General features: G+C 41.8%; 1 protein-coding gene across 10 annotated transcripts in view; it reads left to right on the forward strand.

Moving 5' to 3' along the window:
- Ctnnd1 (catenin delta 1) overlaps nt 1-12,498 on the forward strand; it is a 50,495-nt gene that overhangs the window by 14,853 nt on the left and 23,144 nt on the right. For 4 of the 10 annotated variants that reach the window (XM_028763067.1, XM_028763068.1, XM_028763066.1 and 1 more), the window contains exon 2: nt 10,837-11,125. The exons of 2 other annotated variants lie outside the window; for them this stretch is intronic. In XM_028763067.1, coding sequence (XP_028618900.1) covers nt 10,931-11,125 — 195 coding nt within the window. In that variant the 5' untranslated portion in view covers nt 10,837-10,930. Of the gene's footprint in view, nt 1-9,452; nt 9,571-10,836; nt 11,153-12,498 lie in introns of all 10 variants that reach the window. 4 more of the 10 variants (XM_028763064.1, XM_028763061.1, XM_028763065.1 and 1 more) reach the window with 2 other exon arrangements.

Here is a 12,498-nt window from a genome sequence, read left to right on the forward strand (position 1 = left end):
TAGGAATCAGTTCCACATGTAGGGAAGTTTGAAGAGTTTAATAGCAGTGGAAATGGATAACATGTTCTACAGTTGGTGAGGTGTTCATCTTGGTGGCACTTTCTTGGGCGGTGGGTGCCACTTGTAGCTGTGCTGACTGGAATAGCAGCTTTAGCTTTGAAATCCCTATTTCAGTGTCTCAAAGTGAAAAAATTTGCCAAGTACATATTAAAAATCCCTCATCCTCCACCCCCAGACTCTTACTTAGGTCCATGCACATAGTATCTTTCTGCTGATTCTTAAAGGCCTGAGCTTGAGGCTGAGAGGAGGGTTGTTTTCCTGAACAAGATAAGGAACTGAGCAGGGCAAAGTAGGAGCTCTAACTGGTGATTGGTAGACAGGATGCCCTGGAATGTGGTTGGCCTGCAGCCCAGAATCCAGCACTTTGTATTTGTTTGTTTCTGGGAGACTGTGGTCTGGTGCTACTGTGACAGGAAGTGAGAAAGCTGGGAGTGGGGGAACAGAGAGGGGTGATGTCTTTGTGGTTCTCCTGTGAAATCTCTTTGTCCCTGGAGAGCAGCTCTGCTACAGAGCCCTACTGAGAAGAGAGCAGCCTTTGTGTGTCTAATGGGTCTCAGAGCATCTAGCTACTCTGAGGGATTAGAGGGTGTGAGATCTGACTGTGGCCTTTTACATCTCAGCACTTGAGTTACATAAATGGCCTTGATCTCTTAGCATTGAAGAGCTTACTGAGTTTTGTGTATGCTTATTTATGGATCTAGGATTTAATTAAGAATGGAATGCTAGAAGGGCATAGATGTTAGATAATGTTGATGTACGATGTGTGTTGCAGAAGTTGTTTGGGTCTGAAAGGGACAAAGAAACTGATAATCCTGGAACCCTTCTGTTTGGCTCCTTGCTACCCACAGGAATACCCATCCTGTCCATTTGATTTCCGCATCCCCTTACTGCAGATGGCTGGGGAATAGTTGGTAGTTCCCTGGGGTTGAAGTAGTGTACCCATGACAGTTTGGCCTCTTCCTGCTGCCCCCTTTTCTTTCTTGTTTTGTTTTTCCTGCTCTTTATTCCATCTGTGAAATAGGCATCTTTTATCATGGTTGGTTGGGTGGCTGAGTCCTCAACTTCTTGCTAAGCTGGCTAGCCCCTGAGTACACACACAGACCCGCCTTTGATTGCCCAGGAGGACAGCTGCCCTAGAGGCAGATTGCTAACATACCGCTAGAACAATCCCTTCCCTCTGTTCTGATGCTGGCCAGCAGTCTTCTCTGCTTCTAGTTCCTTTTCTTTTCTATCCCAACCGTGATCTTTGCTTTTGACTTAGTGAGATGTCATATTAAAAAAAACGAGAGGAATATTTTGATGAGATTTTTCTTTCTTGAATTGGAATGAGGGTGAAAGTGAGTTTTTTGCTAGATTTCAAGATGAGACTTGCCAATGGAAAAATAGGTGATTGGTACAAAGTAGTCTCTGTTTTGTGTCTACTACTTTTTTTGATTTGAGTACTTGTTCCTTATAAAAAGAAACTTAGTCAGATGCTGGGAGGTGGTAGTTCATGCCTTTAATTCTAGCACTTGGGAACCACAGGTAGGCAGATCTCTGAGTTCAAGGACAGCCAAGGCTACAAGGAGAGATTCCCTCTTGTCCCTAAAAACAAAAACAAAACAACAAAAAAGAAATTGATTTCAAATTAGAATATGAGCCCCAGAACTGAGGAATGCTTTGCCTGGGTCCACTCCTCCTTGCCCATGTCTACCCTACTCCCTTCCTCAAGTGTGTGTGTGTGTGTGTGTGTGTGTGTGTGTGTGTGTGTGTGTGTGTAGCTAGGAGCTCACTCTATAGCCCAGACTAGCCTTGAAATTCTCTTGCTTTAGCCTACCTTGTATTTGGATTACAGGTATGTAATACTATCATATCCTGCTTAAAAATTAACAAAAATCCCTTGTTTTAACTTTTGTGTACTTAGAATGACTCAGAACCACTGGAAGCATAGAAACTTCATACACCTTCTACTACTGTATAGGGAGAGGTATTATGGCCTTGAGTAGGACTACTCACTTATCATAACAAAGAACCACGTGAGCCCACCTGGGGTTTTAGAGAATGTGGGCATAAGGTACTGAGAAGATTCTACTGGTAATTTCTATGGGGAGATTGCAGTACACTGCTTTAGGGCTGGGTTTTACCTTTTATTCAGATGGGAAAAGCTTTTCATCCTGTTTCCTGTATAGTATAGTTAAAATAGTTTCATACTTCCTGTCACTGCTTTCCATAAATGCACTGTTGTCCATAAAGACAATTGTTTCCTAAACCTTGCGGAAGGGGTATCTATTGTCCTTCTCAGGGCTTTGTAAAATTAGGGACTTTGTGCGTATGGCTCGGTTACATGATTCCACCTTTTCCAAGTTATTTTCAAATGATGAACAAAAGAGATGAGGACTGCCATAGATAGGAAGTAAAAGGATTGATGAGAAGCTGTGTCTTTCAAACAAAGGACATGAGTTCATGTCAGTTGGATGACCTCTCCTACCCAAAGCACTTTTTTTCTTTTGTCACAGTTAATTTTAGAATTTCCCTTTTAATAAGAGTTGCGCAGTATCATCAAATTAGAGTTTTCTCACTTTACCACCCTCCCCTTTTTTCCTCCCTCCTTTTTCAGGAAGGAGAAAGGCATTGGCCTCTCCCCTTCCTGGAGTCTGACACCTCCCCCACCCCTCCCTTTTATCTTAGTTTCCTTATCGGCTTCTCTCAAGCCCTGCTTTTTCCTTATAAGGCTAGGCAAGGTCCCTTTGCTCGGGTTGCAGAGGGATCTAGATGAGTAGCTGTCTCAGTGTCTGTTAAGAAAATTCAGTGTCTGTCCCAGTGGAAGGCCTTGGAGAGAAGCACCTGGCTAATGGGGGAGGAGAGGGAGGTGGCCTGGCCTGAGAGATCAGAAGGACTTGTTAGACCAGTCTTGTGTATGTGTCATACAGCTCCAAAGAGAAGCAGGTTTTGTTTCTTTCCATGCCCTTTCAATCCTGGCTGGGTTCCTTGATAGAGTCACACCTTTCTTTTGCTTCAAAGCCAGCCCAACTTTAGCCATGTTAATATGCTAGGGTTTGGGGAGTTCCAAGGATATGTAGGAGGGGAAAAAAGAACAAAAATAATGTTCTATGTCCATTCTGAACTTAGGCCATGTTGAAGTGATTTTTCGTCCCCTTCCTTTTCTGATATCTTTCAGTATGTGGTTTCCTCAAATGCCTAGACTCCAGTGATCTTCCTGCCTGTGGACAGTTTTTGTTGTGGCACAAGACTTCTTAGTCAGCTTTGTACCCCTGAACTGTATTCCCCAGTCTCCACATACTTTTTTGAAGTTATAAATTTACAATAGGAGCTACAAATTCATCTTGTATGGTGACCAGTATCTGTAGTTTTATCATTCTAGACGCTGAGATAGGAGGATGGCTTCAAGAGTTTTCAAACAGTTTGGACTGTATAGGGTTACAGGCCAGCTTAGACTACAGAGTGGAGACTGTCTCAAACAAGCAAAATGAAAAAGAAGGCAAACATTAAATCCTGCAGTGGATGTAATGCACACCTATAATCTCATCAGTAGGTAGCTGAGACAAGAAACAACGCTGAGTTCTAGCCTAGCTTAGTCTATATCACTAGGCCAAGCTTTGTTGTCTTGGCCATTTTACAGCCTATGTATTTGTGCCCTTCAGATGCCCCGACCCAGAAACCCTTGTGGCCCTGGTTACTCAAAGCCTGGTCATCTCTCAGGGCCAAAGAGCCTTTTAATGCACCACAAGTCCATTGCTCCAGAACACAGCTCCTAGAAAGCTCAGAAGAGATGCTGCCATGCCAGCCAGGAGGAGATGTAATTAAATTCCTGGTGGTTGGTTTGTTTGTTTTGAGGGGAGGGGAGAACAGGATCATACAGTAACCCAGGCTGTCATGGAGCTCATGTAGCCTAGGCTGGCCTCATTCATCAACTCCCAAGGGTGCCCCTACCTTAGCTTCCTCGGTGCTTAGATTAGAAGTGTAAGCTACCCCAGAGGCTTACAAAATAACCCTTTTTATGTATTATTTTTTCCTTTCACTTTTTTTTTCCTGTCTTTTCAAAACAGGGTTTGGTTCCTCTGTGTTTGTGTTTCCCTGATTGGCCTGGAGCTCGATTTCTTTACCAGACTGACCTCAAACTCACATCCTTGCTTCTGCCTCCTGAGTGTTGGGATTAAAGGCCCATGTGGCACCACCCCCTGGTTCTTTTTATTTATGTGTATGTATACATATGTGTGTGTGTCCTAGGAAGCCAGGGGAAGGTATCAGATTCCTTGGAACTAGAGTTATAGGTAGTTTTGAGCTACTTGACTTAGGGTGTCGGGAACTGAGCTTGGATCCTATGGAAGAACAGCAAGCCTTCTTAACTGCTGTGCCATCTCTCCAATCTCAATGTGTTTAATTAAGTTAAAAAAAAAGCTTTTATTGTTTAAGTTCTTTTCCTTTGCCACTGAAGTCAGTTATATTACTTTCCCCAGAGGGTGATGATAGGACCAGAGGTCCCATTAACTTCCTGAGTGAGCCTTAGGGTGGATACAGTAAGACACTATTTGACAGCCTTTTCAGTAAATTGTCAGGGAAATGCAAAAACTGCAAAGACTGGGCTATTTCAAGAGAGTAAGTTTTGTTACTCCATAGTTGAGATGAAATTATGCAGTAAGAAGAGTCCCCCTTAGATTAATAATATTTTTATTAATTGTTAGAAATATAATATTACTATTATTATTATACCATGCTGACTAGGCTGATCCAGAACTGGCTTAAGCAACAGGTACATACTACATGTTCTTTTGTCTTTGGATCTTTTTTTTTTTTGGTTTGTGTGTTATAGAGGTCCAAACTTAGGGCCTTATGATTGTACTTAGCACTGTATTACTGAGTTAATATCCCCAGCCCTTGAAATTGCTTTTAAGAGGTGGTCTTATTGGTATTGAAGTCTTTTTTTGTGATTCTGATGCCTCACTCAGACATATATCTTCCAGGGGTTAGTATGGATATGAATCTAAACAGAGAAGTGAGAATTACTATAATTAGTCTCAATTTTAGCAGGTAGAACTTTGGTGAGGGATGGGTTGGGAGCTAGAACTTTTTTTATTCATTTACTAATTAATTCATTTATTTATTTAATGAATATGAAGAAGAGGCCATTGGATCCCATAACAGATAGTTGTGAGCCAACTTGTGGTTGCTGGGAATTGAACTTAGGACTTCCGAAGAGCAGTCAGTGCTCTTAACTGCTGAGCCATCTTTTTAGCCCTGGTAGCTGGAACTTTGGACTCTGGTACAAGCACTGTTAATATGGAGTCTTAGAAAAACTTTTCTCAGAATATGTTTGAGATTTGGAACATAATGGTAATTTTCTCTGTGTGTGTACTTGAACAGGAGCATTGAACTGTGAGTTTTGGATACATTTTTCTGGCTGAAAGTTGTATCACACAGTGCTGAAGTGTTATAGGTTACTTGCTGTATGTTACTGATATTCAGTAAGAGGCTGGGTATTTTAAAAAAATATTTTATATCCTCAGAAGACATGGAAATGGAATTTGCTTTGAGGGAGAACATACATTTGTGCCATTAGTTTTTATTTATAATATATTAACAGGAAGAAAGGAGAAGACTTTGGGACTGGTTACAGAAGGTTGTAATCTCTTCCCCAGAGCCTGAAGGTCAAAGCTTAGGTAGCTCTTTGACTTAGGGGACATTGGGGTTTCTTCTGGCAAAGGTGTACTCAAGTACTCACCCAAGTCTGGCCAAGCATGGGTGTATCTACGTGAGCTTCATGGAGGGATGTGTGTGTGTGTGTGTGTGTGTGTGTGTGTGTGTGTGTGTGTATGTGCTATTTGTAGTCATTAAATGAAGCTCTGAGCGGATGGTAATGGAAATTAAAACTTAAACAGGGTTACACAGTTCTCCCAGGTTTTCTAGATATTTTTTGACAGAACCAGTGATTGGATTTTAGATCTTTTGAAGTCAGGGGTTTCATTTTATCTTTGCCATTAAGAAAAGTAAAGACTTCCAGTAGAGTCATGGGAGCAAGAAGAGCATGTGGTTTCTCCCACAGACATACTAGGTTCTTGTGTTCAATGGCTTCTCCTATGTCTTGGCTGTCTCTAAGCACTTCACATGGATTGTTTCATTTAGCTCTCATAACTACCCTTATGTATTTTTTATTTTCCTACCTAGCCCAGGATTGTGTAAATGTTGGATCTGTGACTTGAAAACAGTCAAGTTCTAAAAGCTCATGTTCTAGTATGAAGATGAAGGTGATGATCATTGGTGCTAGGGTCTCTTACTCTATAGCCTAGGTTAGCTTCTATTTATACCAGTTCTTCTGCCTCAGCCTCCTAAGTGCTGTTGTGTATGTAAATCATGTTATCCTCAGCCCAAATTAGATTTCTTTAACAAATGTTTTTATTATACTTATTTATTTGTGTATGTATGTTTGGAACATGAGGACTGCTGGTCCCAGGATTCCAACTCAAATTATCAGTGGCATGATGTCTTAACCCATGAACCATCTCACCAGCTCCCAAATAGATTTCTGTAGCCAGTTTACAGTAAAACAAATGATTACAGGAATTGTGCTGTTATTAGTGACTGGTTTTATTGCCCTGCTATTTGATTGGCACTATTTGAGTTTTTGGTTCTTCTAGACATTTGATTTAACTTAATATACCTTGAAATTCTGACAAGAAACTGACTTTATCATTGCTCAAATGAATAAGCTGTAGACCTGGAACGCCTTTCTAGTATGGGTGGGATCCATCTGGTAAAGACTTATGGCTTGTTAAAAGTAACACAACTATTCTCAGAAAATATAATCTTAGGAGAATAATAAGGTTAAACACCTCTTAATGATCCTTTTTTGTTGAAAGTGTCTGTTTGACAATAGTAAGTGGTGAACTTGGAAAGGTTTTAGACCAGACTTAGAGGACTTTTTTGATGCTGGCCAAAGTCAGTCAGTGATTTGCGGATTGGTTTGCAGCACAATCTTTATGTGGCAGGAAGTGGAGACTTCATCAAGTTATGAGACTTTCTGCTATGGCTTGTCATACGTTTTGCGTTTTTCTTTATTTTTTTGCACGATGTAGACATAGATATTTCCCCATCCCTCTTTTCCTATAAAGGTTAGGAAGAAAGTTCTCAAAGGTTATAGGCCAAAGGGCCTTGGACCATTTTTATTTTATTTTTTTTAATTTGAGGAAAGGTCTTGCTAGGTAGCTTCAGGCTGGGCCAAGCCTATGGTTCTCTTGCTTTAGCCTCATAAGTACAGGGATTACAGACATTTGCCAGTATGCCCTGCTTGGACATGTATTTGGACAGCATGGCATAGAAGAGAGTATAGGCTTAAGAAATATTCAAGACTTGGGTTTAAATTCTAAATTTACTATGAACTGTATGAACTTGGTTAATTTTTTCACCTATGAGTCTGTTTTAACATTTGCAGTAAGACTTAACTTCCTTATGGTTTCTGTGATTGCTAGGGCAATAAATATAAGCCATTCCAGCGTTGGTGATTTTTTTCATGTTCTCTTTGTCTGAGGTAACAAACTTGTAAGGCCCTGAGAAAGAAATAAGAATTAGTACTGTTACAGTGACTGTCAAGTACTAGAGAAACACGTCTGCCCCAGAGACGCTGGTTTACTTGGGACCTCCTAGTACGCAGAGCTCCAGTAGAGAGACCAGCTAGCTCATCTCCTCTGTAGAATTCAGTTGTGTTCTAGATCCGATTGATTTCATCTACTACTTCACAGAATAGTTTAGGGCTGAGACATTACCATGAAGTAATGTAATTGGAAGATTGAATCTAACTCTTAAAACAACTTAATACCTCACCTTGTAGAACACACTTTATCTCATTCAATCTTCACAGCAGCTCAGACTTAGAATGGCCTGTTGCTATTGACATCACGCAGATGAGAATAATCATAACATAAGGCAGGACTGGGACCAGTCTTGTGAATTATATCTTGTCTCACACAGCCACTGCTTCTCCCTTTTAAACAGAAAAATCTATTCATGCATAAAGATCTAGGAGGGTGACCTCTTTTTATACTTAACTGTATTGTCCTCTTAAAGTCAGCCTTAAAAGAACTTAGAGTTTCTCCAGACCGTGCTTCGTGACATAGGTTCCTCTGTGTTTTCTCTAACTTTCCTTTTAACTGACTGTGTCAAATTAAAGTTGTGGGGGCAAAAAGTGACCATTTATGGCATGATGACAAACACTGTCATCTGTGGCAGGGAGTGTTGTTTCTCTGTGCCCCATAGTAGTGGTCGCCTGGGCTTTTATTAGCAAGAAGATTACAGGGTGGAGGCTGCCACAGTGGTAACTGCAGTCAGTACAGGCCCTGTTTAAAATCAGTAACTGGAGGAGTCTCTCTTGAGCTGGATTCTCTTGATGTGGAAGGTTCATAGGTCACTGTACATAGCAGATGAAGGCAAGTGTTTGAAATAAAGAAATAGAGATAAAAAGGTAACAATTCGAACAAGCCAGGAGTGGTGATAAATTCTTATACCCCAGTACTTGGGAAGTAGAGACAGGAGGATCAGGAATTCAAGGTCAGCTTCAGCTTTATAGTGAGTTTGAGGCTAGCCCTGGAGACTGTCACAAACAAAAACACAAAAAACAGCACATTAAAGAAAGACCTCTGAGTGGCCGTTTGGAATGTGGGGTAGGAGTATGAGAAAGTGGCACTGGGACATTGGGCCTTGGGCTGAGTGAGAACAGAGGTTGATAAATGATTGTAGGAGCCTAGCGCTGGGTAGGACGCGTTTAGGGACAGTTCAGTGTGTTCTCAGATTCAGTGACGGAACCGATTCAGTTTACTGGGCACCTGTTTATCAGTTTCCTCTGGGTACTCTTGCTTGCTGAATGCCAGATACATTTAAGGCAAACAGGCCTGAGCTTTTGTGTTTGGTGGGGCTCTGGGAAGCGTGGGAAAGGGAGCCCAGCCTAGGCTAGTCCCCACATGTCTTCCCCCCATGACTATTGCACTGGTTTCTCAATGTCTTTGTGGGCATGCTGGGACTGGGCTTTGAGGTTTCTGCCTTAAGGGTGGGAAGGAGGGGGAAGGGCATTTCAACAACAAATTTCACCCCCAAATCGGTAGTTGCCTATAACCAGAGGATATCTGGGGCTTGATCTACATTGTAACCTGGTCTGGTTCTGTGTAGATTTACAAGTAGAGGAACTGCAGGTGATAGTGCAATCTGTGCTTTAATTAATTGCACGTCCAAAGCCTAGCTATCTGAACACAGCAAAGTCTAAAGGGTATTTGTTTTATTAAGCAACTCCAAATTGTATCTTAAATAACCCCCTTTCATTTCTAATATTCCCCTTACCCTCTTATATGTATGCAATGCTGTAGTTTATTTTCTTCCCATTTTTATTTTTCCTCCAAATATTTCTGCAGCTCTCTCCTTCCTGCTTGCTGCTTGCTGAGGTGGCTGGGATGCTTCCATGGTTTATCTGAATTTAGACTGGGCTATTCTCTGTGCTAAACCAATCAATTACGGGCCTTCTCTTAACAGGTGTGTATGGAATAATATTTTTAAGAATTAAAAAATGATTTTAGGTGCCTTCTTTAGGTGTTTGGTGAGAAGTTAAGGGAGTAAGAGAGAGAAAAATTTCCTCCTAGCTTGCCATTCAGCAGTATACATTTTATCTATCTATCTATCTATCTATCCATCCATCCATCCATCTGTTTTTGAGACAAGGTTTCTCTATGTAGTTCTGGCTGTCCGGGAACTTGCTCTGTAGACTAGGCTGGCTTTGAACTCATAGCAATCCATCTGCATTTGCCTCTCAAGTACTGAGATTAAACTGTGAGCTACCACACCTGGCCACAAAAACTTGAGACAAGATCTTGTTAAATTGCCCAGGCTGGCCACAAATTTATGTAGGCCAGCCGCAGAAGTTGTGATTTTCCACCTTCTGAGAGGGTGGGATTACAGGCCTGCGCCACAGATGGCTTGAGGCAAAGCCTTTTTAGACAGTGTCTGTGGTTCTGTCACTGTTGTTTCCATTAGCATGTTTTACCCTGTCATATAGTATAGTTTTGTGAGATGGAAAGACCTCTTCACACATGTATGAAACATGGAGGCTTAGTTTCTGTTGTCTTTCTACTTGAGAAGTTCTTCTATATTTCTTTTTTTTTTTTTTTTTTTACTTTCAAGACAAGGTTTCTCTCTGTATGTAGCCCTGTCTGTCCTGGAACTCTCTCTGTAGACCAGGCTGGCCTTAAATTCACAGAGCTCCACCTGCCTCTGCCTCTCAAGTGTTAGCATTAACGGCATGCTCCACCACCACTCAGCTTATATCTCCATTTCTTAACTGACATTTTAATTTAGTATAATTCATCACTATAGCTGAATTTATAATGTTCAGATTTGGGAGAGGTTAAGAAACTTTGTGTTCTATTATCTCTAGAAGTAGCTTGTCCCTGTACCAGGGAGTTAAAACTTTTATTAAGCTGATACCTGCAAATATTTCCAGAGAAAAAGAATCTAATTTTAATCCCGTGCTATGGTCTCCCTATCCTGCCAGTAGTGAAGAGACTGGTCAAGCTGCCACCTTTTCTTTCCATATGAGTTCATAGTAGAGTGTTGAAGAGGCTAATAGGCAAAGGATCCTGCTGGAGCAGACATTGGTGATGGGCTCCTAAGCTTGGTTGGTGGTGGCTTGCTTTCTGCACTGCAGTAAAAACACAGAGGGCATCTTTGGCACTGGGGATTAACAATTTCTCTGTCTTCTCTGACCTGTGATCTTTTCTCTTCTCTCTTACCCCCCACCCCCAGTGTGAAGTGAGGGAACCTACTCCCTCCTTTCTACTCCCTCTGTGGTCCACCTTACTTTTTATCCTGCCCTGCGGCGGCTCCTCCCCTTACCTTCATGGACGACTCAGAGGTGGAGTCGACCGCCAGCATCTTGGCCTCTGTGAAAGAACAAGAGGCCCAGTTTGAGAAGCTGACCCGGGCGCTGGAGGAGGAGCGGCGCCATGTTTCGGCGCAACTGGAACGCGTCCGGGTCTCACCACAAGATGCCAACTCACTCATGGCCAACGGCACCCTCACCCGTCGGCATCAGGTAACCCTCTCTCCATCAGACCTGCAGGTAGGACGTTGGCATGGTCACAGCCGAGACCTACAGATCCTTAATGAGATGGTACTGGCCCTGGGCTGTCCAGTGCTTACACGTCATGATGAACTGTTCTAGGGATACTATAAATGCTGATTAAGAAATAAGGGATTTGTTACTGATCTGAGTTGGGTGGACTTTAGAAATACTTTGTGACTTCCTGTTTTGCTAAAGTGAGTTTTCTAGACAGGGATATAGTTCTAGTTATTTCTAGTTATGTTACTGTACTTTGGAGCTACACTCAGAGTCATTTCTGTTTTCTTTGAAATACCTTTTTTCAGGGTCAAAAATTAGGAAAGTATATCTACTTAGTGGTTGGGGAAGTTGGCCATCTTGAGCTCCTGCTCCAGTTCAGTCTCATCCAGAGAACAGTCTGTTCTCAGGAAGTGTTACAGTGTTCATAAATTGTATATTCCTTTTCCACATGCCCTTGTGTGCTTATTGTTGAGTGTAAATCATGTTTTGGAAGGAGGAGTCATTGTTACTTTTGCTGATTAGAGCTGGGAGAGTATCATGCTATTATAACTCAGATAACCACAGGAGCCAGTAGTGGTCTCTGGGTTGGCTGACTTTGATGTGACTTGGGAGGACAGGTGTTAGAAATGAGAAGTATATTGTGTTCCTATGGTTTATGTCTGACTTTACTGTGACATAATCTGAGGTTTTACCAGTGAGTGTGCACACGCACATGCTGGGCACTGCTTTAGTAGACTGACTCTGAACAGATAGATCTGAGTGGAATTAGAACAGTGCTCACACTTAGTTCTTTTAACTGATTATTTATTTGTGTTTATTTGTTTGTTTGCTTTGCAGTGCTAGGGCTTGACCCCAGAGCCCTGGACATGCTAGGCAAATGTTTTACCATAGAGCTACATCCTAGACTCTTTAGTTACTGCCTATTTATGAGGAGCTGGGGATGGAATCCTGGGTCTTGTGCATGCCACTGAAGAACATTTCCAGACCTTTTGGTTTTTGAAGACTAGGTATTGGTATATAGCTCAGTTGACCTCAAACTTGTCATCCTTTTCCCTCTGCTTCCCTAGTGCTAGGGTTACAATCATAACCAGCTGCTTGCTTAATCCTTAAACTAGTAGGCATAATTTGAAATAATCAGGAATTTAAAAGAGACCATGTTTGTAGTATTCAGGGAATTTTTCAGGAACTTGAGTATAGAGAGTGGGGATGACATACACTGAAGGAAAGTGGGGGTGCTCAGACTTTAGGTGGTGGGGAATCCCGGGATTTGGTGGTTTCTCTTGTTCTTTTATTTTTAACCTCTGCTCAGCAATGAAACCACACCCTTCCTTCTTCCTGAAAGCAAT

This window comes from Grammomys surdaster, unplaced genomic scaffold, assembly GCF_004785775.1.
Source record: "Grammomys surdaster isolate TR1022 unplaced genomic scaffold, NIH_TR_1.0 136, whole genome shotgun sequence".
NCBI lineage: Eukaryota > Metazoa > Chordata > Mammalia > Rodentia > Muridae > Grammomys > Grammomys surdaster.